We start from the raw sequence: 24,937 nt of genomic DNA on the forward strand, positions 1-24,937 counted from the left end.
TAATCTATAGAGTCGCTATGAGTCAGAATTGACTTGAGCGGAACAGGTTTGGTGTTTTTGGTTTTTAATCCACAGGGACACTATAAGTTGGAATCAACTTGATGACAACGGCGTTTTTGGTTTTTAATCCGTAGGGACGCTATGAGTTGGAATCAACTTGATGACAACGGGTTTGGTTTGGTTTGGTTTGGTTTTGGAATCTTTATGGAAGCAGACTGCCACATCTTTCTTTGTGGAGTGGCTGGTAGGTTCAAGCCACTGACCTTTTGGTTAGCAGGTTAGCGGTTAACTGGTGTGCCACCTGGGCTCCTCCCTTATGACACTCAAGGAGAATTAATCCTTCTTTTATGCCCACATGGTTTCAGTCCCAGCCCTGTAACACTGAAGTGCTCTAGTTTTTCTATTTTCATTCATTCATTAGTGCAAAATGTTTGTGCTCTATTACTAACCTGAAGGTTGGTGGGTCAAACAGTATGCAGGAGAAAGATCTGATGATCTGCTTCTGTAAAGATTACAGTCAAGAAAACCCTATGGAGTACAGTTCTACTCTGTAACACATGGGACCACCAGGAGTCCTAACTGACTAGGTGGCAATGGATTTGGTTTTTGGTTCACTCATTCATTCATACATTCATTTCTTGAGCAAAAACTGCCTGAACAGCCTCTGGGTACTAGGTCTGAGCTATGTCTTGAGATGCATCTGCCAGCTCCTCTGTCCTCTGTCCCATGAGCTTCTGGGGGATAGGGAGGGACTCTGTCTGCTCCACCTCATTTTCCCTGTGCTAGTTTAGTGCAGTGTCAGGCCCAGAATGGCTGAAAGTGAGTACTTGCTCAGTGAATACATTTTTTTTTTTATTTACAGCATAATGCGATTTATTTTTTAACAACGTATATATGAAGGCATCCCCAAATAATTCACAGTTGATTATAGCCAAGCCTATTTATCTACTCTTAATTTTTTTTTTTAATTGTACTTTAGATGAAGGTATACGGAACAAACTAGCTTCTCATTAAAGAGTTAGTACACATATTGTTTTAAGACGCTGGTTAACAACCCCACGACATGTCAACACTCTCCCTTCTCAACCTTGGGTTCCCTATTACCAGCTTTCCTGTCCACTTCTGCCTTCTAATTCTTGACTCTGGGCTGGTGTGCCCCTTAGTCTCATTTTGTTTATGGACCTGTCTAATCTTTGGCTAAAGGGTGAGCCTCAGGAGTGACTTCATTATTGAGCTAAAAGGGTGTCCAGGGGCCCTACTCTTGGGGTGAGTGAATAAACATTTGAGTTCGTTTTATTGAAATACTTCAGAGTAAATTTGGAAACAGGCATTCCTCTACTCAAGAGTAATTTAATAATCACAAATGCCTTTAACACTGGGGAGAAGGGGGGAAAAAAAAAGGTATGTGTTTCCCTTATTGCTGCTGTTAAAATAAATGGCATTTTTAAATAAACTGTCCCCATACAGCATATAGAATGTGGCCACATGATAAAATATCTGGTGAAATTATGCATTGCAAAGCAGACTTTTTCTGGTCTTTTGGTTATTAAATGTAATCACTTTTGAGTTGTGCCCCTACTCTTTTCCTAGAGGCAGGTACGGTTTTGATTAAAATGTGGGCCCCAGAGCACTTTCACAGGGGAAGGCTGAGCTACATCCCCAGAGGAACTGCAGTGGAGCAAGCGAATGGAATGATGGGGCCAAGGCAACAGCCACAATTTGCTTCTCACTTGATGGACGTGTTTGTCCCCAGAGTGCGCAACAGTCACGGGGCGTATGGAAATCTTGCAATTAAAGCAAAGTCTAATTAGAAGCTACATATTCAAAACACAAAGGAGGCTCCAAGTGGCAGCACTCTGGTCGGCTCTGAAACGTGATTATCCCACTCAAGTCCCTGCCTCAGTCACATGTTAGCTGAAGTACAAGGAAGGCAGTGCATCTTGTTGCCATTCATGGTTTTACAGGAGTAGCTTTGCCTTTGTCCTCAGTCCAGGGAGACACCTTGGTCCAAGGAAAAGAGCTTTGGAACCAAGCAAAGTTGGATTTGAGTTCTGGCTCTGTCCTTTATTATCCTCCCCGGCCAAAAAAAATGGACTCAAATATATCAACAATCATGAGGATGGCGCAGGACCAAGTAATGTTTATTTCTGTTATACATAAGGTTACCATGAGTCTGAGCAGATTGGACAGCAACTAACAACAACAGCCTTAACACTCTTTATCTTCAAAACACAGAAAATTATAACTACTCACAGGGCTATAGAAGGATCAAGTAAGGTTCAAATTCTGCATCCACAGCTTATTGTCTATGTGACCCAAGTCACTTATACACTCTGAGCCCCTGTTTTCCTTGTTGGTAAAAGAAAATAACAAGAGTATCTGCCTTGAGTTGTTGTTTCACAGACTAAACAATACCTAATACAAAGCACTTAGATCTGTTCCTGGGACATACTACACGCTCATTTAATGTCTGTTGCTGCTGTTATCATTTGTGGCTGGAATTACAACCAGCCATAGTTGATGTTCAAACCATGTGCAGGTAAAAATCAGTAACAGTTTCATAGATAGGTATGTGGTGGAACAGGCAAGAGGTTTGCAATCACACGACATATTGTTCTCTGTCCCATTCAAAGGAGGAGGGAAAGGTGAAGGTGCTGATCTTGATAATGACTTTCATTTACTTGATGTGCCAAGTGCTTTACATGTATCAGCTCATTTAAACCTTACAACGACTCTAAAGGTACATCTTATTCATATTGCTGTTTTGCCAACCAGAACACTGAGGCTTGGGGGGTGGTGGGGTGAAGACACAGTTGTGTCCCCACCTCAGTGTATCTGCAAAGTGGTAGCAGGGTGGCCTGTGCTAACTGAGGCATCTATATTCTGCTGCTCAGCCCCATTTCTGGAAGGTCTGCTTGTGATGAGCTGACCTCAGGAAATAAAGAAAGATGACTGAGTAGATGCCTGCTTATGAACTCTAAGTACAGCAGTAAGACAGCAAGAATGATGGCCATCTGCTGGTCAGTAAGGCCTGACCACACAATGTTTTATTTCCAGAATTATGAAACTTTGTTGTCCTAAGAACGATAAAAGAGTTGCACCAACATTAGAATGCCCTCTCTTGCTCAACTTTTCTTAGGGGGTCTTAGGAGTAAACAAGCCAAGAAGTCAACCCTGTTTCTGGCATCTCGCTTTGGGGGAGCACCCACAAGACACAGCCCAACTTCTGATGATTAAAGCAGGCGGTGGAGCCAGGGTGCAAAGCAGGCACCAAACACAGGATTTGGCAATGCATTCACTCATGTGTTTACAAGCATTTATTGCTCTAGGTGTTAGGAATGTGGCAATGAACAAGACTGACACATCCTTCTCGTCAGAGGAATCCTGAGTTCCTACCTGGACTCAGTCTCAGAAGAACCTGGATTTGAATCTTGATCCTCCAACTCATTAGCTGGGTGACCATAGCAAATAACTTAACCTTTCTGGGTTGCAGTGTCCTAATCAGAAGAAATAACAGCAATAAAGCCAACTCTCAAATATTCTTGTTGTGATGATTAAATATACGAAGTCTTTAATGTAGACTCTGACATACAGGAGAAGCTCAACAGAGTGAGTTGAATGATTCCCTGGTTCTGGGCTGGAGAAAGGGCATGGGAAATGCATTGTAAGCTCCTGTTATCTGCCCTTTTCACTGTGAATAAGGGAATCTAAACAAAATACTTGATCTTAAAAAATAAATGAATGAAAGAAAGAAAACATACAACAAGCTGCCTTACAATCATAATTTTAAACCCAGAGAGCCCAACTCAATACTGGAAATCTTCTTAGGGTCTATTTCTTCTTGGACCAGGGTCCCTGATGGGCACCCCCACCCCACAAAGCCCCCACCTGCCCTTCTGGGCCCTGTGGAAGGAGGCAACAGGCTGGGCTGCAAAGTGTTAAGTTTTATCCCCCACAAGAGATTGAAGCCAATGAGGCTTTCTGCTTAAATGGACTATAACCATCTCCCGAAGCTACTTAGCTCAGAAAAGTGTGTGAGTCAGCAAACTCAAAATAATTTAAAGAGCCATTGGAAAAAAGAATTCCAGCCTCCCTCCGTTCACCAGCAGTGCTGGCCTCTCAGTAGCAGCTCTCATGTTTCATATCCAGAGCCAGGGGCTTCCCACCAGTCTGGGGAAAGAATGTGTCAGAGGCTAGATTCTGGGGGGATAAAGAAGGGCAGGGCAGCAGGAGGGCTGCAAGAATCCACCTCCCACCTGGAGGGCTTTAGGGTTTCCATGCCCTACCCCGGCCATGCTGGCAGGGCCACATCTTGCAGAGGTCAGTGGCAGCAGGGACTGTCATATACAAATAATAACTGAGGCAATTGAGGCCCAGAGAAAAGAAATGACTGACCCAAAGTCCTGCACAGGTGATATGTGAACCCTCCTGGTTAAATACTCAGTGCTCTTTGCTTCCATCACTCTGAAGGGAGGGCAGTACCCACTAGTGAGCACCTGCTATGTGCCTGCCATGTGCTCGGCACTTCACACAACAGCCCTAAAACACAGACACTATGATTCTTGCTGTTTAGATGAAAAATCTGAGGATCAAGAAGGTTGAGTGACTTGGCCAAAGTCATGCTATTGAAAAGGGTAGAGGAAAGATTCAAACCTACACTCTCTTACTTCCCACCTAAGAAATGAGAATGGGCATTATCTCTAACTTGGGTTATTCCCAATAGCCTCCTCAGTTCCTTTTTCTCCCTCCAAATCACCCACCACACTGATGCCAACATGACTTTCTAATGCACACAGCCCCTTTGAGTGGCTGTCCATGGTCTTCAGAGTCTAGTAGCTCAGTCAGGAACCCAAGGTCCTCCATGACTCTAGCCACTTCTTCAGCCTCCTCTCTCAAACCAACCCCACCTTCACTCCCTGCAACATCTACCATTTCCCTGAACACATCCTATCCTCTTCAACCTCCTGATTTTTGCCCATGATAACAACAATTAACATATTAACAATTAACATTTACGTAGTGCTTACTGGAGTCCATGGGTGGTGCAAATGGTTAAGCACTTGGCTATTAACTGAAAGATTGGTGATTCAAACCCACCCAGAAGTGCCTTGGAAGAAAGGTCTGGCCATCTACTTCTGAAAGATCATAGCCACTGAAAACTTTAGGGAGCACACTTACACTCTGAAACACATGGGGTCACCATGAATTGGGATTTACTAGATGGCAACCTGTTTTGTTTTGTTTTTGGTCCTATGTGTTAGCTACAGTTCTAAAAGTTTTATTGATATTAATTCAATCCTTGCAGCAAGCCTAAGATTCCCACTTTACAGAGGAAGAAACTAAGGCCTAAATCAATTAAATAACATGCCTAAAGTTACAGAGCTGCTAAGTGGTGGGTACAGAGTCAGATCTAGGAAGTGTGACGTCTGAGCCAAATCCTTTCCTTCTTTCTTGACTGATAACAGCCTTTCAAACTTCAACCTGCTAGAAGATCAGGAAGGTCTCATAATGTCCTTGCAGAGGGCTTTCTTGATCCCTCAAGACCTTAAACCCCTAGAAGAAAGAATTGTTTTGGTCTCTGATTTCCCACAATCTTTGACCATAAGGGGCCAGCATTCAAGGAAGAGCTCAGTTTTATTTGTGTCAGGCATTATGCTTAACCCCAAGGACTCAGAGATGAGTGAGCTCCAGCCTTTGAAGGCTTGCAGTCCAGTGAGGAAGATGGGCAAACAATGACAAAATAGCCTGATAAGGCTCTAACAGAAGCCACCGGAGGGTGCTGTAGAGCGGGGGGGAGGGCAACTCAGGCTGGGGAGCAGAGCACTGGAGATGTCCTGGAGGAAGGAGGAAAAAGTAGGTCACAGAGCAGAGGAGTAGGCAAGGGAAGATTCAAATAGAAGAAACAGCTTGAACCAATGTCAAGAGACCTAAGGCAGCATATAGCATGGTCATTAAGACCCAAGGTAATGGAGTCACACAGGCTTGAATTCCAGTTCTGGTTCCTCCTAGTCACAGCTATGCCATCTTGGGCAAGTTACTCAACCTCTCTAAGTCAGTTTCCTCATCTGTGAGATGTGAATGGCACCAATATCTGCTCCACAGTATTGTGTGAGAATTAAATAAAATAATGAACAATGTCTAGCACATAGTAAGAGCCAATAAGTATTAGCTAATTTTAAAATATCACCCAAACTCAACCAGAAGTGGCACAGTAGGCAGCTCCAAGCTCCTGTGCCCCAACAGAAATATTGGAAAACAAGCAGAAACTGTCAGCATCAACTGTGTCCAAACTCTGGAAAAAAGTCAAAGTATTACAGCAACCAAGTAAACACTGAATCAAGAAAAAGACAACTTAAAAATGGTAGGAAAGCTTTATGGCATTTTTACTTGCCCATGTCCCATCCCCCTTCTAGCTCCATGCCATCTTAAAGATAGTAGTCTGCATTCTTAGTGTGGGACCCTGGTCTCTGGTTCCAGAAGAAGCAGGACAGACCTTATTCACAAAGGACTGATGCAAAGTGCTTCTATCTGTTTCATCTATCTCAAAACTCACTCATGGCAGAAAAGTGGTAGGCATTGCTTAAAAACACTGTAAGGCAAACAATCACTGGGGCTAAAGAAAAAAGTTGAGACGCACAATAGACTGCTTAGAGTCTGGGAGGAAAACCAGGCACAGAGTCTCTTTAGAAAATTAGGGAATTCAAAAGAAAGTACTTGTGTTTATGGAGAAACTTAGAAAGCCAAGCCAAACCCAGGGAAAGGCACATGCTCAGAAAAGACCTGAAAAAACACTAAGATTTCACCTTAGGCTGATCTATAGGCTCAGTGTAAGCCTCAGTGTAACTGTTGAAGGAATTAGCCAGCACAGAGCCAATTTGCAAGGACTAGGAGAGGTATTTTTGTTTTGTTTCTGCTTGTTTGTTATCTTTGTTTCTATTTTGTTTTAGTTTATGTCATTAAAAGTAATTTCTGTTAAAACACAAACTGAACACATGCTAAAGGAACAGAGACTTCAATAACCACACATGATGAGGAATACAGTATTTGCAAAAAAAAAAAAAGTTTGAAAAAGTTACTAAACCAATGGACTAGCATTCAACAATTAAAAAAAAGGCAAACACTGAAGAAGGCTGAGTATTACCACATTATAATATTTAAATGTTTAGTTTCAACAACAACAAAAAATCACAAGGCATACAAAGAAACAGAAAAGAATGGCCCATTAAAGGGAACAAGATAAAGCAACAGAAATCACCTCTAGAAAGACTACACACTGAACCTACTAGAAAAAGATATTAAGACAAATCTCTTAAATATGCTCAAAGAGCTAAAGAAAAACATAGAAAAAGAACTAAAGGAAATAAGGAAAAGAACATATGAACAAAATAAGAATATCAATAAAAAGAAATGGTAAAAGGGAAACAAATGGAAATTCTAGAGCTGAAAATTACAAAAACTGAAATTAAAAAAAAAAAAAAAAACCACTAGAGAAGTTCAGATTTAAGCAGACAGAAGAAAGAATCAAAGAACTTGAAGACAGGACAATTGAAATTATCCAGAAAAAAAAATGAAGAAAAATGAACAGAGCCTAAGGGGCCTGTGAGATACTATCAAACGCACCAATGTGAGAGTCACAAAAGGAGAAGAGCAAAGGGGGCAGAAAGAATATTTGAAGGAAGAATGGACAAAATTCCCTAATTTAATGAAAGACACGAATCTACACATCCAAGATGACCAACAAAATCCAAGTAAGATAAACTCAGAGAGAGCCACAGAAACACATTATAATCAAATTGTTGAAAGAAAAAGAGAATCTTGACAACAGCAAGAAAGAAGCAATGCATCACATACAAGGAATCCTAAATAACACTGATAGACAATTTCTTATCAGAAATCAAAAGGCTTTGGTGGTCATAAGGCAGTAGAATGGCATATTTAAAGTGCTGAAAGAAAAAAAAAAAAAACTCTCAGCCAAGAATTCTATATCCAGAAAAATTGTCCTGCAAAAAATGAGGAAGAAATTATAACATTCCCAAATTAAAAAACAAAAAAACAAAACAAAACTGAGGGAGTTCCCTACCACTAGACCTGCCTTAAAAGAAATTCTAAAAGGAGTCCTTCAGGTTGAAATGAAAGGGCATTAGACAGTAGATCCAAGATGTATGAAGAAATAAAGATCTCCAGTTAAGATAACTACATGGACAAATATAAAAGCCAGTATTATTGTATTTTTGGTGTGTTACTCCATTTTTTATGTCCTACATTTACATGATTTATAAGACAAACACAAAATAACTATAAATGTATGTTGCTGGGTATACAATGTATAAAAATATAATTTGTGACAACAACAGAATGAGGGAAGACGCTGTATAGGAGCAGAGTTTCATACACTATTGAAGTTAAGTGGCTATCAGTTGCAACTACAATGTTATAAGTTTAGAATGTCAAATGCAATTCCCATGATAGCAAAAGAAAATATGTTTTAAAAATATATACATAAAAGAAAAGAAGGGAACCGAAATGGTTCACTAGGAAAAAAAAAAAAAAAAACACAGAAGAAGGCAATAATGGAGGAAATGAGGGGAAAAAGGTATAAGACAAACAGAAAATGAATAGCAAAATGGCAGAAGTAATTTCTTTCTATCAGTAATTACTTTAAATGCAAATAGATTAATTCTACAATTAAAAGGTAAATATTGGCTGAATGGATAAAACAACAATAAAACATGATCCAATTATATGCTGTCTATAAGAGATTCACTTTAGAACCAAAGACAGAAACAGGCTGAAAGTGAAAGGATGGGAAAGAAAATCCCATGCAAATAGTAAACAAAAGAGGTATATTAGTATAAAGTGGCTATACTAATATCAGATAAAATAACTATAAGCCCAAATATGTTACAAGAGACAAAGAATAACACTGTATATTGATAAAGGGTCAATTCTTCAAGAAGATATAACAATTATAAATGTATTTGCACCTAAAAACAGAGCCCAAAATATGTGACATAAACACTGACATAACTGAACAGAAATAGTTATACAGTAATGGTTGGAGACTTCAATACACCACTTTTAATAGAAGAACATTAGAACTTCTAGACAGAATATTATTAAGGAAATAGAGGACTTAAACCCAATTAAGCCTAACAGACATTATACAGAACATTCTACTCAAGAGCCATAGAAAACACATTCTTCTCAAGTGTACATGGATCATTCTCCAGGATAGACTATATTTAGGCCACAAAACAAGTCTCAAAGTGTAAAAGGACTGAAATCATAAAAAGTATCTTCTCCAACCGCAATGGAATGAAACTAGAAATTTAGTTTCCCAAAGGAAAATTCACAAGTATGTGGAACTTAAACAACACACTCTTAATCAACCAATGGATCAAAGAAGAAATCACAATAAAAATTAGAAAATACTTATGGATAAATATAAATAAAAATACAACACACCAAAACTTATGGGAAGCAGCCACACTAAAAAAAAAAAAAAAAAAAAAAATCAATAATTTAACTTTACACCTCCTTAAGGTATGTTATAAATTGTGTACCCCAAAATGTGTGTTAGAATCCTAACCCCTATACCTGCAGAGGAAACCCTGATGGCGTAGTGGTTAAGTGCTACAGCCACTAACCAAAAGGTTGGCAGTTCAAATCCACCAGGCGCTCCTTGGAAACTCTATGGCACAGTTCTACTCTGTCTTATAGGGTTGCTATGAGTTGAAATCAACTAGATGGCAGTGGGTTTTTTGGTATACCTGTAGATGCAACGCTGTTGGAAATAGGGTTTTCTTTGTTATGTTAATCAGATCATACCTGAGTAGGATGGGTTCTAAATTTAATCACTTCTGAGTTATAAAAAAGAGGAGATTAGGCATAGAGACGTATACACAGGGAAACACAGATGCCATGTAAGGATCATCTCCAAACCAAACAACCAAAGAATGCCTGCAACTACCTGCAAGGAAAGAATTGACGTGGCTGAGACCCCTATTTGGACTTTTAGCCTGCAGAATTGTGAGAAATAAATTTATTCTTCTTTAAAGCCAGCCACTTGTTATGTGCAGAACTAGGAAACAAAGACACAGAATTAGAAAAAGAAGAGCAAACTAAGCCTAAAGTAGGAGAAGGAAGGAAATAATACAGATTAGAGCAAAGATAAATGAAACAGAATCCAGAAAAACAATAGAGAGAATCAACAAAACTAAATTTGGTTCTTTGAAAAGATCACCAAAATTGACAAACCTTTAGCTGACTGACAAAGAAAAAAAAAGAGAGGAGATACAAATAACTAAAACCAGAAATAAAAGTGGGGACATTACTCCCAACTTTACAGAGTTAAAAAGGACTATAAAAGAATACTACAAACAATTGCAAGCCAACAAATTAGATAATCTAGATTAAATGGACAAATTCCTAGAAACACAGAAATTACCTAAACTGACTCAAGAAGAAACAGAAAAGTGTTCCCTCCTCTTCTATTTTTGGAAGAGTTTGAGGAAGATTAGTGTTAATTCTTTAAACATTTGGTAGAATTCACCAGTGTAGCCATTCAGTCCTGGACTCGTCTTTATTGGGAGGTTTTTTATTACTGATTCTATTTTTTCAGTTATTATTGGTCTGTTGAGATTTTCTATTTCTTCTTGAGTCAGATTGAGTCAATTTAGGTATTTTGTGGGCATTTATTACCTCCCTCCCCCAATAATAGCACCTACCTAATCGGAAACACCTGTGGCCCATCCCTAGGGCTCCAAAGGCCTGGCTGGTTGAGCTCACCAGGGACAGAGTTGTCTTTCTGGTACGTGGATTGAGCCACAACCCTAGAGTTTGTCTCTGCTCCATTTCTCTCCCTCCATCCTCAGGGTCCTTGCTTTAATCCAGACATGGATTGTGGCCCCAGCCTCCTAATGGGTCTTTGACATCTGTCACTCATTCTGTCCATTCATCCATTCAGTGATTTTGTGATAAGTCTGTACTACATGCTAGATGCTGGGGACACAGCAGTGAACAAAATAGAAACTAAGAGGTTAAAGTGGGTCAGTGAATGTAATTTTAATACAATCTGTGAATTATTCAGATTTAAGAGGAATACAGGGACAGAGAAAAATAGACTACTCAATATAGGTATTTGGCAACAATTTTGGTCATTGCTTGTTTGGGAGGTAGGTGGGAGTTGGTGCAGAGGGAGGGGGTAGGGGTCTAGAATCCCTCATCATTCCCATAATGTCTGGGATACGTGTAAGGTCATTTTGGGCATAGGCAGTGATTGAAACAGGGGTGCTTTGATTCCTAGGATTTTAAACTTTCTTTGATATAGTCCCTCTTCTGTTACCTCATTGAATCTATCACCAATCCTGGGAGGCAGGTAGAGACAAGACATCTATACCATTTTACACACAGCAAAGTGAGTCCCATAGTGGTGGGACTCACTTCCAAAATCACACAGCAGTTTGGCAGCAGGGATGGCAGTGGCTGTGAGGCTCCTGCATCTGTCCAGCCTTCTGCCTGTCTACCGCTAGCTTCTGCTGTGACAGGCTGGGTGGTTATCTGCCGGTCATGGTTCGTTAGTTTACAATCACCAAGATATAATTATATGCCACTCATCATAATTACAATATGGACAGCAGCATTGTATAGAGCCGTGGTTCTCAAAGTATGACCCCTGGGCCAGCAGCATCATCTCATCTGAGAACTTAATAGAAATGTAAATTTTTAAGCCCCCACAATGAGAAACTCTAGGGATTGGACCCACAATTTGTGTTTTAAAAGTGATGTAGGCTAAAACTGGAAGAACCATTGACATAGAGAAACCAATCAAACCAAATTCATTGCTATCAAATCAATTCTGATTCATAACAACCCTATATTACAGAGTAGAACTGCCCTAAAGGGTTTCCAAGGCTGTAATCTTTACGGAAGCAGACTGCCACATCTTTCTCCCCAGGAGTGGCTGGTGGGCTCAAATCGACAACCTTTCAGTTAACAGCTGAGTGCTTAACCATTGCACCACCACGGGTCCTTGATATAGAGAAAAGAGGACTAAATTTTGCCTCAGGAGACCTGGGTTTAAGTTTCACCCAATTACTATGTGATTCCTGTTATTCACATTACCCCTCTCTCTAGTCTGAGTTTCCTTACCTACAAAATAAAGACACATCATAGAATTGTTATGAAGAATCACAAGAAATACTGTGTGAAAATTCTTTATATTTTTTGTCAGCATGATAATAATAAAGCCATTCATTCATTCTTTCAATGAACATTTACCAAGCATCTAGTCTGCCACACCCAGGCCACCATACTGTGGACACCCCTTTTGCTGTCTTCTCAGATCCTCCCAGGATAAGATGCAGGCCAGTGGTTCAGTTAGAAGAGACAGAGTAAGCACCAAGCAATCAAGTAACTAACCAGTTGCCATTAAGTTGATTCTGACTCATGGCAACCCCATTTGTGTCAGAGTAGAACTGTGCTCCACAGGGTTTTCAATGGCTGATTTTTCATTTTATATATAGTGCGTGTTCAGGTATTGCATTGGGAAAATCTACTGCAAAAGCCCTCTTTAAAATGTTCAAAAGCAAAGATGTCACCTTGAGGACTAAGGTGCACCTGACCCAAGCCATGGTATTTTCATATGAATGTGAAAGTTGGACAATGAATAAGGAAGGCCAAAGAAGAACTGATGCCTTTGAATTATAGTGTTGGCAAAGGATATTGAATATACCATGGACTGCCAGAAGGACAAACAAATCTATCTTGGAAGAAGTACAGCCAGAATGTTCCTTAGAAGCCAGGATGACGAGACTTCATCTGATGTACTTTGAACATATTATCAGGAGGGACCAGTGAGTTGCTGGAGAAGGACATCATGCTTGGTAGAGGGTCAGCAAAAATACGAAAGGCTCTTAAGGAGACAGATTGACATAGTGGCTACAACAACAGGCTCAAACACAGCAGTGACTGTGAGGATGGCACCGGACAAGAGAGTGTTTTGTTCTGTCTACATAGGGTTGTTATGAGTCAGAACTGACTCGATGGCACCTAACAAAAACAGGTGTTTAGGAAATATGAGTTCTCTTCCTTATGAGAGTGTAAGCTCCTGAGGTCAGGGAGGAGGGAAACATTTCTGCATTCCCCTCAATGCCTAGGGAAGTATCTGGCACAGACTACTCAGCGCATTTAAGATGAATAGGTGGAGGGATGGACATACAGATAAATGATCTTCCCATGGCCATTCTCATCCTTCAGGTGTCAGCTCACATTTAATATCCTCAGAGCCCTTCCCTGACCACACCTAGTTGCAGCTACCAGAATAATCCAATTTAGAGAATAATAATTAGTGACTAGAAGAAGGCCCTCCAGTGGAGGGCCACATGGCTTTGCCCTTTTCACTGAACCGAACGTTATTATTGACAACTTTGTGAAGATACAAAGGACCAGATTTATATAGCATATAAATGGGAGAGAGCGATACATCATGAAATAAAATTCCAAAAGGATCTCAAATACCCAAAGGTATGAATAGACAATTCACATGTTGTTGTTAGGTGCCGTCCAGTCGGTTCGGACTCATAGCGACCCTATGCACAACAGAATAAAACACTGCCCGGTCCTGAGCCATCCTTACAATTGTTATGCTTGAGCTCATTGTTGCAGCCACTGTGTCAATCCACCTCGTTGAGGGTCTTCCTCTTTTCTGCTGACCCTGTACTCTGCCAAGCATGATGTCCGTCTCCAGGGACTGATCCCTCCTGACAACATGTCCAAAGTATGTAAGACGCAGTCTCGCCACCCTTGCTTCTAAGGAGCGTTCTGGCTGTACTTCTTCCAAGACAGATTTGTTCATTCTTTTGGCAGTCCATGGTATACTCAATATTCTTCGTCAACACAATTCGAAGGCGTCAATTCTTCTTTGGTCTTCCTTATTCATTGTCCAGCTTTCACATGCATATGATGTGATTGAAAATACCATGGCTTGGGTCAGGTGCATCTTAGTTTTCAAGGTGACATCTTTGCTCTTCGGAACTTTAAAGAGGTCCTCAGCAGCACATTTACCCAGTGCAATGCGTCTTTTGATTTCTTGACTGCTGCTTCCATGGCTGTTGATTGTGTATCCAAGTAAAATGAAATCCTTGACAACTTCAATCTTTTCTTTGTTTATCAGGATGTTGCTCAAGACAATTCACAGAGGATGATGTTAAAAAAGTATCTCTGTACAGGCAATCAAGGAAAGGCAAATAAAGGCAGACTTGAGTTGCCATTTTACAGAAAGCGAATTTGCCAAATATTTTTTAAAAATTCTAAATAATGCCAAAGCTGTGGGGAAAATGGCACATACATGTCTACACTGCTTGAGACATGGCATTAACCTTTTGGAAAGCAATATTAACAACACATGGAAAGGACTATAAAAATGTTCTTGCCCCTTAACTCAGCTCACTCCTGGGAATTTAAGAAACAAATCAAAAGAAGGAATAGCAACCATAAACAATCACTGCAGCATTACCTGTAATAACAAGAAACTAGAGATAAAAATTGTACAGAAACATGGATAGGAAGACTTAACATTATAAAAATGTCTATTCTACCAAAAGCAATCTATAGATTTAATGCAATTCCAATCCAAATTCCAATGACATTTTTTAATGAGATGGAGAAACAAATCACCCACTTCATATGGGAGGGAAAGAGGCCCCGGATAAGTAAAGCATTACTGAAAAAGAAGAACAAAGTGGGAGGCCTAACTCTACCTGATTTTAGAACCTATTATACCACCACAGTAGTCAAAACAGCCTGGTACTGGTACAACAACCAATGGAACAGAATTGAGAATCCAGACATAAATCTATCCACATATGAGCAGTTGATATTTGAAAAAGGCCCCAAAACAGTTAAATGGGGAAAAGACAGTCTTTTTAACAAATGGGGCTGGCATAACTGGATATCCACCTGCAAAAAAAAACGAAACAAGACCAATACCTCACTCCGTGCACAAAAATGAGCTCAAAATGGATCAAAGACATAAACATAAAATCTAAAACGATTAAGATTGTGGAAGAAAAAATAGGGATAAAATCTAAAATGATAAATATCGTGGAAGAAAAAATAGGGACAACACTAGGAGCCCTTATACATGGCATAAACAGTATACAAAACATTACTAACAATGCAGAAGAAAAACTAGATAACTGGGAGCTCCTAAAAGTCAAACACCTATGCTCAGTCAAAGATTTCACCAAAAGAGTAAAAAGATAACCTACAGACTGGGAAAAAGTTTTTAGCTATGACATTTCTGATCACCCCCTGATCTCTAAAATCTACATGATACTGCAAAAATTCAACTACAAAAAGACAAATAACTCAATTAAAAAATGGGCAAAGATATGAATATACACTTCACTAAAGATGACATTCAGGTAGCTAACAGATACATGAGGAAATGTTCGTGTTCATGATCATTAGTCATTAGAGAAATGCAAATCACCAAAAACTACAATGAGATTCCATCTCACTCCAACAAGGCTGGCATTAATCCAAAAAACACAAAATAATAAACGTTGGAGAGGCTGTGGAGAGATTGGAACACTTATACACTGCTGGCAGGAATGTAAAATGGTACAACCACTTTGGAAATCGATTTGGTGCTTCCTTGAAAAGCTAGAAATGGAACTACCATACAATCCCGATCCAGCAATCCCACTCCTTGGAATATACCCTAGAGAAACAAGAGCCTTTACACGAACAGATATATGCACACCCATGTTCATTGCAGCTCTGTTTACAATAGCAAAAACATGGAAGCAACCCAGGTGCCCATCAACAGATGAATGGATAAATAAATTATGGTATAGTCACACAATGGAATACTAGTCATCGATAAAGAACAGTGAGGACTCTGTGAAACATTTCATAACATGGAGGAATCTGGAAGGTGTTATGCTGAGTGAAATTAGTCAGTTGCAAAAGGACAAATATTGTATAAGACCACTATCATAAGATCTCGGGAAATAGTTTAAACAGAGGAAGATGGTTTTGATGGTTATGAGAGGGTGGGGAAGGGGTATTCACTAATTAGATAGTAGACAAGAACTACTTTAGGTGAAGGGAAAGACAACACACAATACAGGCGAGGTCAGCACAACTGGACTAAACCAAAAGCAAAGAAGTTTCCTGAATAAACTGAATGCTTCGAAGGTCAGCATAGCAGGGGCGGGGGTTTGGGGACCATGGTTTCAGGGGACATCTAAGTCAATTGGCATAATAAAATCTATTAAGAAAACATTCTGCATCCCACTTTGGAGAGTGGCGTCTAGGGTCTTAAACGCTAGCAAGTGGCCTTCTAAGATGCCTCAATTGGTCTCAACCCACCTGGATCAAAGGAGAAGGAAGAACACCAAGGACACAAGGTAATTACGAGCCCAAGAGACAGAAAGGGCCACAGAAAGCAGACACTACATCAGCCTGAGACCAGAAGAACTAGATGGTGCCCAGCTACAACCAATGACTACCTTGACAGGGAACACAACAGAGAACCTCTGAGGGAGTAGGAGAGCAGTGGGATGCAGACCCCAAATTCTTGTAAAAAGGCCAGACTTAATGGTCTGACTGAGACTAGAAGGATCCCGGTGGTCATGGCCCCCGACCTTCTGTTGGCCCAGGACAGGAACCATTCCCAAAGTCAACTCTTCAGACAGGGATTGGACTGGACAACGGGTTGGAGAGGGATGCTCATGAGGAGTGAGCTTCTTCGATCAGGTGGACACTTGAGACTATGTTGGCATCTCCTGCCTGGAGGGGACATGAGAGGGTAGAAGGGGTTAGAAGCTGGCGAAATGGACATGAAAAGAGAGAGTAGAGGGATGGAGAGGGCTGTCTCATTAGGGGGAAAACAATTGGGAGTATGTAGCAAGGTGTATATAAGTTTTAGTGTTAGAGGCTGACTTGATTTGTAAACTTGCACTTAAAGCAAAATGAAAAAAAAATTGTACAGCAAAACAATAAGAAATTATTCATGGCCCAATGCCAGGGAGGACATCACAATGATAGTTATGAAAATCAGGCAGCAGAGAGGGGGAAATGTTTGCCATATGATGTTCAAGGAACAAGGCAGGATGCAGACGCACTGTGAACAAAGAGGTGCTGCACTTGGACAGACAGAAGGGGAAGGTGCAGTTGGGCTTAGCTCTTGGGATAATGGCTGGGTTTTCTTTTCTGGCTTTGGCTTTCTTCAAATTTTATTTTGTGTTTTAAACAGAAGTGGAAAAGAAGATCTCAACCAGCTGGAATGTTGAGCTGAAACCAATAAGATGAAATGAAAGAAAAGTGAACACGAAGTTCTGTATTTCATTTAAGAAATAAATTTCAAAAATTCACACATTGAGGTGAGGGGGGCGAGACTAAAGAGCTGTGAAGATGAAAAGGGGGAGAAAAGGAAACAAAAGGATCCTACATTGACTGAAGGCCAGAGCTGGGGTAAAATGGGGACTGTAGGTCCATGGCACAGTGGCTGGCCAGGATGATGCCCCAACAACCACAGAACAAACAACTTGCCCAAGCCCCTATAATCTAATAGTGAAGCCAGGATTTGAATTCAGAGTGTGGTTCTCTGACTCAAAAATTTTTGCACTTTCTCCTACAACACAGTGAACTAAAGGGACAAGTACTATTGCATTAGCCAAAAAGAAGGAGCAGGGGTGTGTTTGGTACATGTAGGCTCAGTATGAGCCCATTTTTTAATGCCATTGCTGAAGGTGCAAATTCAAGGGGTTGGGCCACATTAATAGAGCTGAGAATCCTGAAGTGGTGATAATTCTGCTCTAGCATGTGCTGATCAGACTCTTCCTAGAGTACAGTGTCCAGTCCTGAGTTCCACCTTTAGGGTACATCCATAAAAGAGCAACCAGGATGGTCAGAGTCCTTCGGGTTAGGGAGCTAAGAGATAATGAATGCCTGGGTGCTTCACTCACATTACTTAGCCCATGACACATTCTGTGAAGTAGGGAATTATTATCCCCATTTTAAAAATGAGAAAAGAGAAGCTGAGAGAGGTTAAGAACTTGTTCAAGATCACACACCAGTAAGTTACAGAATCAAGACTTGGACACAAGGCTGTCTAAATCCAGAGTCCCCACTCTTTCCCACGTAGCCTCCCTCATGTGAGAAATGATGGGATAAAATTGCAACTATTTATTTAGTTGATGAAGAGACAGACAGCCACCTTCAACTCTGCAAAGGGCTATCAGCAGAAGTATTCTGTGTGGCTTCAAAGCGGAGAATATGAATGACTTTAGTTACAAGGATGTAGATTTTTAGCTTAAAAGAAGAACATTTTAGTAATGGCAATAATTGGATGGACTCTTTGGTAGGAGATAAATTCCACATACCTGGAGGTATTCAGTCCCTGGTTGTACAGTGGTTGAACTATGGTGTGCTATGGCTGCTAACCAAAAGGTCGGCAGTTCAAATCCATCAGCCACTCCTTGAAAACTCTATGGAGTAGTTCTACTCTGTCCTATAGGGTTGCTATGAGTTGGAATCAACTCTACAGCATCGTTTGTTTTTTTTTTTGGGTTTGGAGGTATTCAAGCACAGTCTGGAAAGTCATTTGCTTATAGTCATCTGGAGAGAAGACCTAAAGTTCACTTTTAGATTCCATGAGTCTTTGAAGCTGCTTGGCAGAAACTGATCAATCCCTTCAAAAGAAGTGATGAAAATGTATCGGTACGTCTATTTGCAGATATAAAAGCAAATATTATATGCTGAGGTAAACACACTGGTCCATGAGAAAACTAAACACAGAAAATGAAATAGGTTCTGCTGGAAAATGCTTGCAGCTTTTAAAGAAGTTATTCTTTTCTTTTTTTTTTTTTATTCTTTTCTGTAAACAAGAAACCCACCTCTGGAGAAATGTACAATCTCAGTAATAATGAAAGAAAATACGATGAGGTACTATTTCTCACTGATTAAGCTGGCAAAATAGTTTAAAAAGTGGTCACTATTGTTGGTAAGAGTGCAATGAAATGCCATTCTTATACTTGTGATAATATGCATCAAGACCAATAATTATGTCATTTCTTTTGACCCAGGTGAACAGGCCCTAAGAAAACAGTAGAAAATACAAATGGAAAAACTATGCACCAACAATTTCATCTGAGTTTTATTTATAAAAAATCTAAATATTCAAAGGGCGAATTGGCTAGATGGGTATATGGGTGGTAAGAACGGGCCGAGGTCAGTGTGGGGAGCTGGAAGCTGGAAGCTGGAAGGTGGGACACCTAGTCAGGATACACAAGTGAAAGCTCCCAAGTACCAAGCACTGATAAGCATAAGGAGTCCAGAGGGCCAGGCAGGTATGGAAGCCGCAGGTAGAGGCAGATAAGGGCACACTCAGGTGAGGACTGAACGGGTGTGGGAGGGAGAGGAGAGAAATCGCAACATTAAAATTACATGACTAAACGCACGGCTCAGACCATACTTTTCACTTATACTTCAAAGAAGAGGTAAAAGGGCAGGCTTTGCACAGACCTGGATTCTGATTCAGCTCCACTGCTGACAACTGGTGGGACCCTGGGCAAGAAATTAAACTTTTGAGTTTGTTTCCTCATTTGTACAATGGTTATAAAAATGACCTTCACATATAACTGGGAACCTACTACACAACTGTGGCTCAAAAAACATCTAACTATTGTGGGAAATCTTCCCTGATTTTGTCAGAATTAACTTCTTATGTGCTTCTTCTTTACATCCTTTTCTCATTTCAGCTGGCCTCATATGCAGATGAGTCGGAATCGACTCCACGGCAACCAGTTTGGTCTTTTTGGTTTATGTGTGGAAGGTTAACAACTAACTCTTATGTGGGTCTTCACATACAGAGCACTTTCTCCAGATAATACCTGAATTACTGTCCACAAAAACCCTGAGGTAGTTATCATTATCTCCACTTTAGAAAAATGAGGCCCAGAGAGGTCAAGAGACCCTCTCAAAGTGGTAAAGACAGGATTTGAACCCAGATCCCACAATCTTTCACAACTCTGACCTGTTGCTAGCATACGGTCATACACCACACAAAGCACTTTCACATATATCGTTAGCATTTTTATTATATTTTTGTGATTATTTCCCCCATTAACCTTGAAGTACCTATAAAGCAGGTACCACGTTGTATATCTTTGAAGGGAGAGAGCCTCTGGGTATTTTATCTTTACTGTGCTTAGGTAGAAAAGGTGGAGGAGCTCAAGAATGATGCCTATTTTTTCTATTATGGTATACACTACTCATGCCTAAGCTGACCTATGCCTTTCAAACGAACACATCACAACAACAAGAGTTTATCGAACACTTACGAAGTATCAAGAACTTTACTTACCTCATGAAATGAGTCAACCTTTGTTAAACACATAAGAATGTCCTGTCATATATTAAGTATGCACCATTATTACTATTATTACTAAATTATCCATACTGTCTGTGATACAGGCATTATTTTTCTCATTATACGATAAAGACCGAAGCTCTCAGAAGTTAAGTAATTTGTCCAAGATCACATAGCTTGTGCAGGAGCTAGGAAAAGACCATGAAAGACAGTTCACACTATGCATTTAATTAGCAAGCACATGACATTTCACACTACAAAGGATTATTTTTATTTACTAAAATAAATGTTCCCCAAAGTGGCAGCCACCAGTGACCCTGAGCTTTTGCTTTCAGACCAACAATTAATGGATAAACCAGTAGAGAAACCAGAGGCATTTTCTAACCAATGCTCAAAAGCTAATAATCAGAACTGAAGATGACAATGATTGGCAATATTTATTGAGTACGTTATATATATTTATGTATATATTCTCTAATCCTTATAACAATTCTGTGAGATAGGCATTATCTCTTTTTTATGGAATAGAAAACCGGAATTCAGAGCAGGTTAAGCCCAAAGCAGGCATGGGGGGCCAGGCTCAGAACCCAGGAGTGCTGGCCCAAAGCCCTTACATTTTCAATATACTATGCTTTACTCTCCAGGCTTGCAAAGGAAAAGTGCAAGTCAACAGGAAGATTGAATGTGGTTTGCCAGAATGTGTGCCAGTCACCTTAGAGACTCAGCAACTGAATAAAGAATAAGATAGAAATCATGTAATTTGCAAGATAATTTAAGATAACAAGGTAGGCTGAATGCACTGGCACGAGGTGACACAGCCCCAACCCCCTGAATGTAACCCTGGACCATATTTAACATTACCCCTGTCACACACTCCTTCACAAACACTGATTTGAATTATCAGGACAGCGGAATCTCAGACCACCTTGGGTTAGAAAGGCGAGTGGTCCTACATCTGTCCTTTGAAGTCAGAGAGGGTAATCTGTTCCAGACAGCCTTGTACATCTGCAGACAGCAAGCAACCAGATCCCTCATGATTTTCTCTTCGTCAGCCTGAATGTCCTGCCCTCAATGGAAGGGCATTCCAGGCTGCCCCACACAGTCACCTCCTCTAGACATTTAAATAAATGAAAATAATGATTGTCTACAACAAACAATTAATGAAGCTTTATTATAAAACAAAATAGAGAACAGAGATAGAAGTCCTTGAATGGTGAAAATTTCAGTTCAGTTTCCGGGTCAAGTGATAGGCAACTCAGAGACACTTTGTCCCCCTTAGAAAAGGGTTTTTCCCATCCCCAGAAGGACACCGGTGCCAGGTTGCTGCCTGAGTCTCAACAAATCCATCTGCCTTCTTTGGAGTGGAAAGTCCAAGTGTGGAACAAGCCACTGTCCCGAGAGCCCTGCCTGCTCCCTGCCCACACCCCACCAAACATGGCAGGATCTGATTTAGATGTCGCCATCGCTCGCAAATCACACGCTACACAAGGAAAATGCGAAGGCTTTAAGAAAAATCAAAAGTTTATTGCAAATTGTATTTTGCTTCCCTTCGTTCTTCATTTTTACAGGATTTATTGATATCCATGATTTTTTCACAGATGTACTTGTTGACTTTGGAGAGTCTCTGTGCAATTTCAGTTTCATCCACAGTTTCTTGTGCTATTCTGTCATACAAACACTCTAGACGGGGAGAAGAGACAAGAAAGCCAAGGATTAATGGTAAATTCGAGCGAAAATCTTTTAAGGAGGGAAAAGAAAATTGTGCCTTCTGACATACTCTCCAAATACCAATTCATGCATCTGGCACAGCTATACTTGTAAATTTTCATCATAAAATGTACTTAGAAAGGAGTATAGATAAGCTATAAATTTATACTTTAAAAACAATGATAAAACACCCATGTGCCCACCACCCAGCTTAAGAAACACGAAGTATCCCTTTGAAGCCCCTGGATGCCCCTCCCCATCCCTTCTCGTCCTTTCCTGAATTCTGTCAGTAATTCCTCTGATTTTCTGTTAGTGTTAACACATGTGTATATGTCCTTAAATAGCATATTATCTACTTTTCGTAGTTTTTAATCTTTTTACAAATAGACCCATACTCTACATATCCTTCTGATTTGCTTATTTTTTTCACTCAATCTTACAAGTTTTGAGATTTACCCACATTGACGTCTATAGTGGTAGGTCATTCATTTTCACTACAGGGTAGTGTTCTATTGTCTGACTACACTGTCATTTGTTTATCCAGTCCAAGTCAATGGATACTTGGATTGTTTCCAGTGTTTGCAATCACCAACAATGCTGCTGTGAGCACCCTTGCACATGTCTCTTGGGGTGCATGTGCAGGAAATTCTCCAGTATAGACAGAGGAGTGGAACCGCTGAATGGTAGGGTGTGTGCATACTCAACTTTATAGGTGATGTCTAGTAAGCTGTTTTCCAAAGTGGTTGTGCTGTTGGTAGTCCCATCATAGTCTATGCGAGTACTGATAGTCCCGTACCTGCAACAGCACTTAACACTGTCGTATTATCAAGGTTTTGACAACCTGTTGGGTATGAAAGTAGTATCTCATTGTGCTGATTACTAATGATACTGAGAACAGCCACTCTTACTGAGTCTACAATTGGCTGTGGTAGAGCAAAGAGTGAGCCGGAGATAAGGCCTGGCTGGAGCCTGACTTCAGTCAACTTCTAGCCTAGGCACTTTGTACAAATCATTGCCTTAGATTCCTCATCTCATAAACGAAGATGACAGAGTATTTTTCTTAAGGCTGCCATGAGGCTCAGATGAGGTAAACATTTTAAAAGTTTTTTTTTTTTTTTAAACTGTAAGGAACTGTATACCTGTATGGAGTTATTAGAATTACTTTATGTATGTAGAACTGTTAATTCCCAGGGCTTGGCACAGTGCTTGGCACAGATGCAAGAATAAGTATATATGTGTTCAATGAATGAATGAATGGATGTATTTTCTAGGGAAATCTGAGGGTACACAAAATTTCTGGCTATAAAAGGCCTGGGAGTGTGGGTGGGGAATATACCAGTGGGGTGTGAAACCTTGGTCAAAGACTAACTTCTCTGAAACTAAGTTTCCTTACTGATAAACCAGGAATGACAACCCCAATTTTTTTTTTTTTTGGCTGTAATTTTTTTTTTTAATTGAATTTTAGATGAAGGTTTACAGAACAAACTAGTTTCTCATCAGTTAGTACACACATTATTGCATGACACTGGTTAACAACCCCGTGACACGTCAACGCTCTCCCTTCTTAACCCTGGGTTCCCTATTACCAGCCTTCCAGTCCCTGCCCCAGGACTGGTGTGCCCCTTTAGTCTTATTTTGTTCCATGGGCCTATTCAATCTTTGGCTGAAGGGTGAACCTTAGGAGCGGCCTCATGACCGAGCTGAAAGGGTTTCTGGGGTTTCTCAGGGTTTTTCCAGTCTCTGTCAGGACAGCAAATCTGGTCTTTCTTTTTGAGTTAGAATTTTGTTCTACATTTTTCTCCAGCTCTGTCCGGGACCCTCTATTGTGATCCCTGTCAGAGCAGTCAGTGGTGGTAGCCGGGCACCATTTCACTGTACTGGACTCAGTCTGGTGGAGGCCGTGGTAGATGTGGTGACAACTCCAATCTTAAGGGATTGCTACACAGACTGAATGAACTACAGTAGCCCCCCCCCTTATCTGAGGTTTCACTTTCTACGGTTTCAGTTACCCACTGTCAACCATGGGCTGAAAATATTAAATGGAAACTTCCAGAAATAAATAATTCCTGAGTTTTAAATTGTATGCTGTTCTGAGTAGCATGATGAAATTTTGCTTGTGCAGTCCCAACTCGGACGTCAATCATCCCTTTACCAGCGTATCCACGCTGTATATGCTACTTGCCTTAGTCACTTAGTAGCCCTTTCAGTTATCAGATCAACTGTCGCAGGCAATATCACAGCGCCTGTGTTCAAGTAACCCTTGTTTTACTTAATAATAGCCCAGAGCACAAGAGTAGCAATGGTTGCAATTCGGATATGCATACGAAAAGACAGAGTATATATATGGCTCAGTGCCATCTTGGTTTCAGGCATCCACTGGGGGTCTTGGAATATAATCCCTTGAGATAAAAGGAGACTACTGTTTTGTCTTTACTAAGTCAGCTCACAGCAGGTAATCCTCCTACAGACTCTGAATGTCAAAATTAGAAGGACCATAAAGGTGAGCTTGTGCTAATTTACACATGGGAATAAGTGTGGGCAGAACCCCAAGACTACTAGCTGCTGGCCCCACACTCTGAACCCTTCCCTCATGTTGCTGTTCACACTGCAAGTGTCCATGTTGTACACTTCCTTCCTCTGGGCGTCCCCCTTCCCTCTACTGACAAGGGTTTTGTATGGAGAAGCTTTTAAAAAGCTTTTGATCAACCTCCACTGCTTCTTGACCACCCCCAACTAATCCTCACCATGTCTTGCCTTGGGACTGAGCTAGGAGGTAGTGGCCCTGTCTCTCTCCAGCCCCACCTCTGCTATATATATCCTGCCTCACCCTTTACTTTCCACCCACTCTAA

At 40.5% G+C, this 24,937-nt stretch overlaps 1 protein-coding gene across 3 annotated transcripts in view; it reads right to left on the minus strand.

Moving 5' to 3' along the window:
• The window catches only part of BEND5 (BEN domain containing 5), a 352,434-nt gene that overhangs the window by 276,081 nt on the left and 51,416 nt on the right, over positions 1 to 24,937 (minus strand). Inside the window, exon 6 of one of the 3 annotated variants that reach the window (XM_049879236.1) lies at positions 21,553 to 22,060. The exons of the other annotated variants lie outside the window; for them this stretch is intronic. Within the exon in view, the coding sequence (XP_049735193.1) occupies positions 21,903 to 22,060 (158 nt within the window). The 3' untranslated portion in view covers positions 21,553 to 21,902. Of the gene's footprint in view, positions 1 to 21,552; positions 22,061 to 24,937 lie in introns of those variants that run through there. 3 annotated transcript variants of the gene reach the window in all.

This window comes from Elephas maximus, chromosome 3 (assembly GCF_024166365.1).
Source record: "Elephas maximus indicus isolate mEleMax1 chromosome 3, mEleMax1 primary haplotype, whole genome shotgun sequence".
NCBI classification, from domain to species: Eukaryota; Metazoa; Chordata; class Mammalia; order Proboscidea; family Elephantidae; genus Elephas; species Elephas maximus.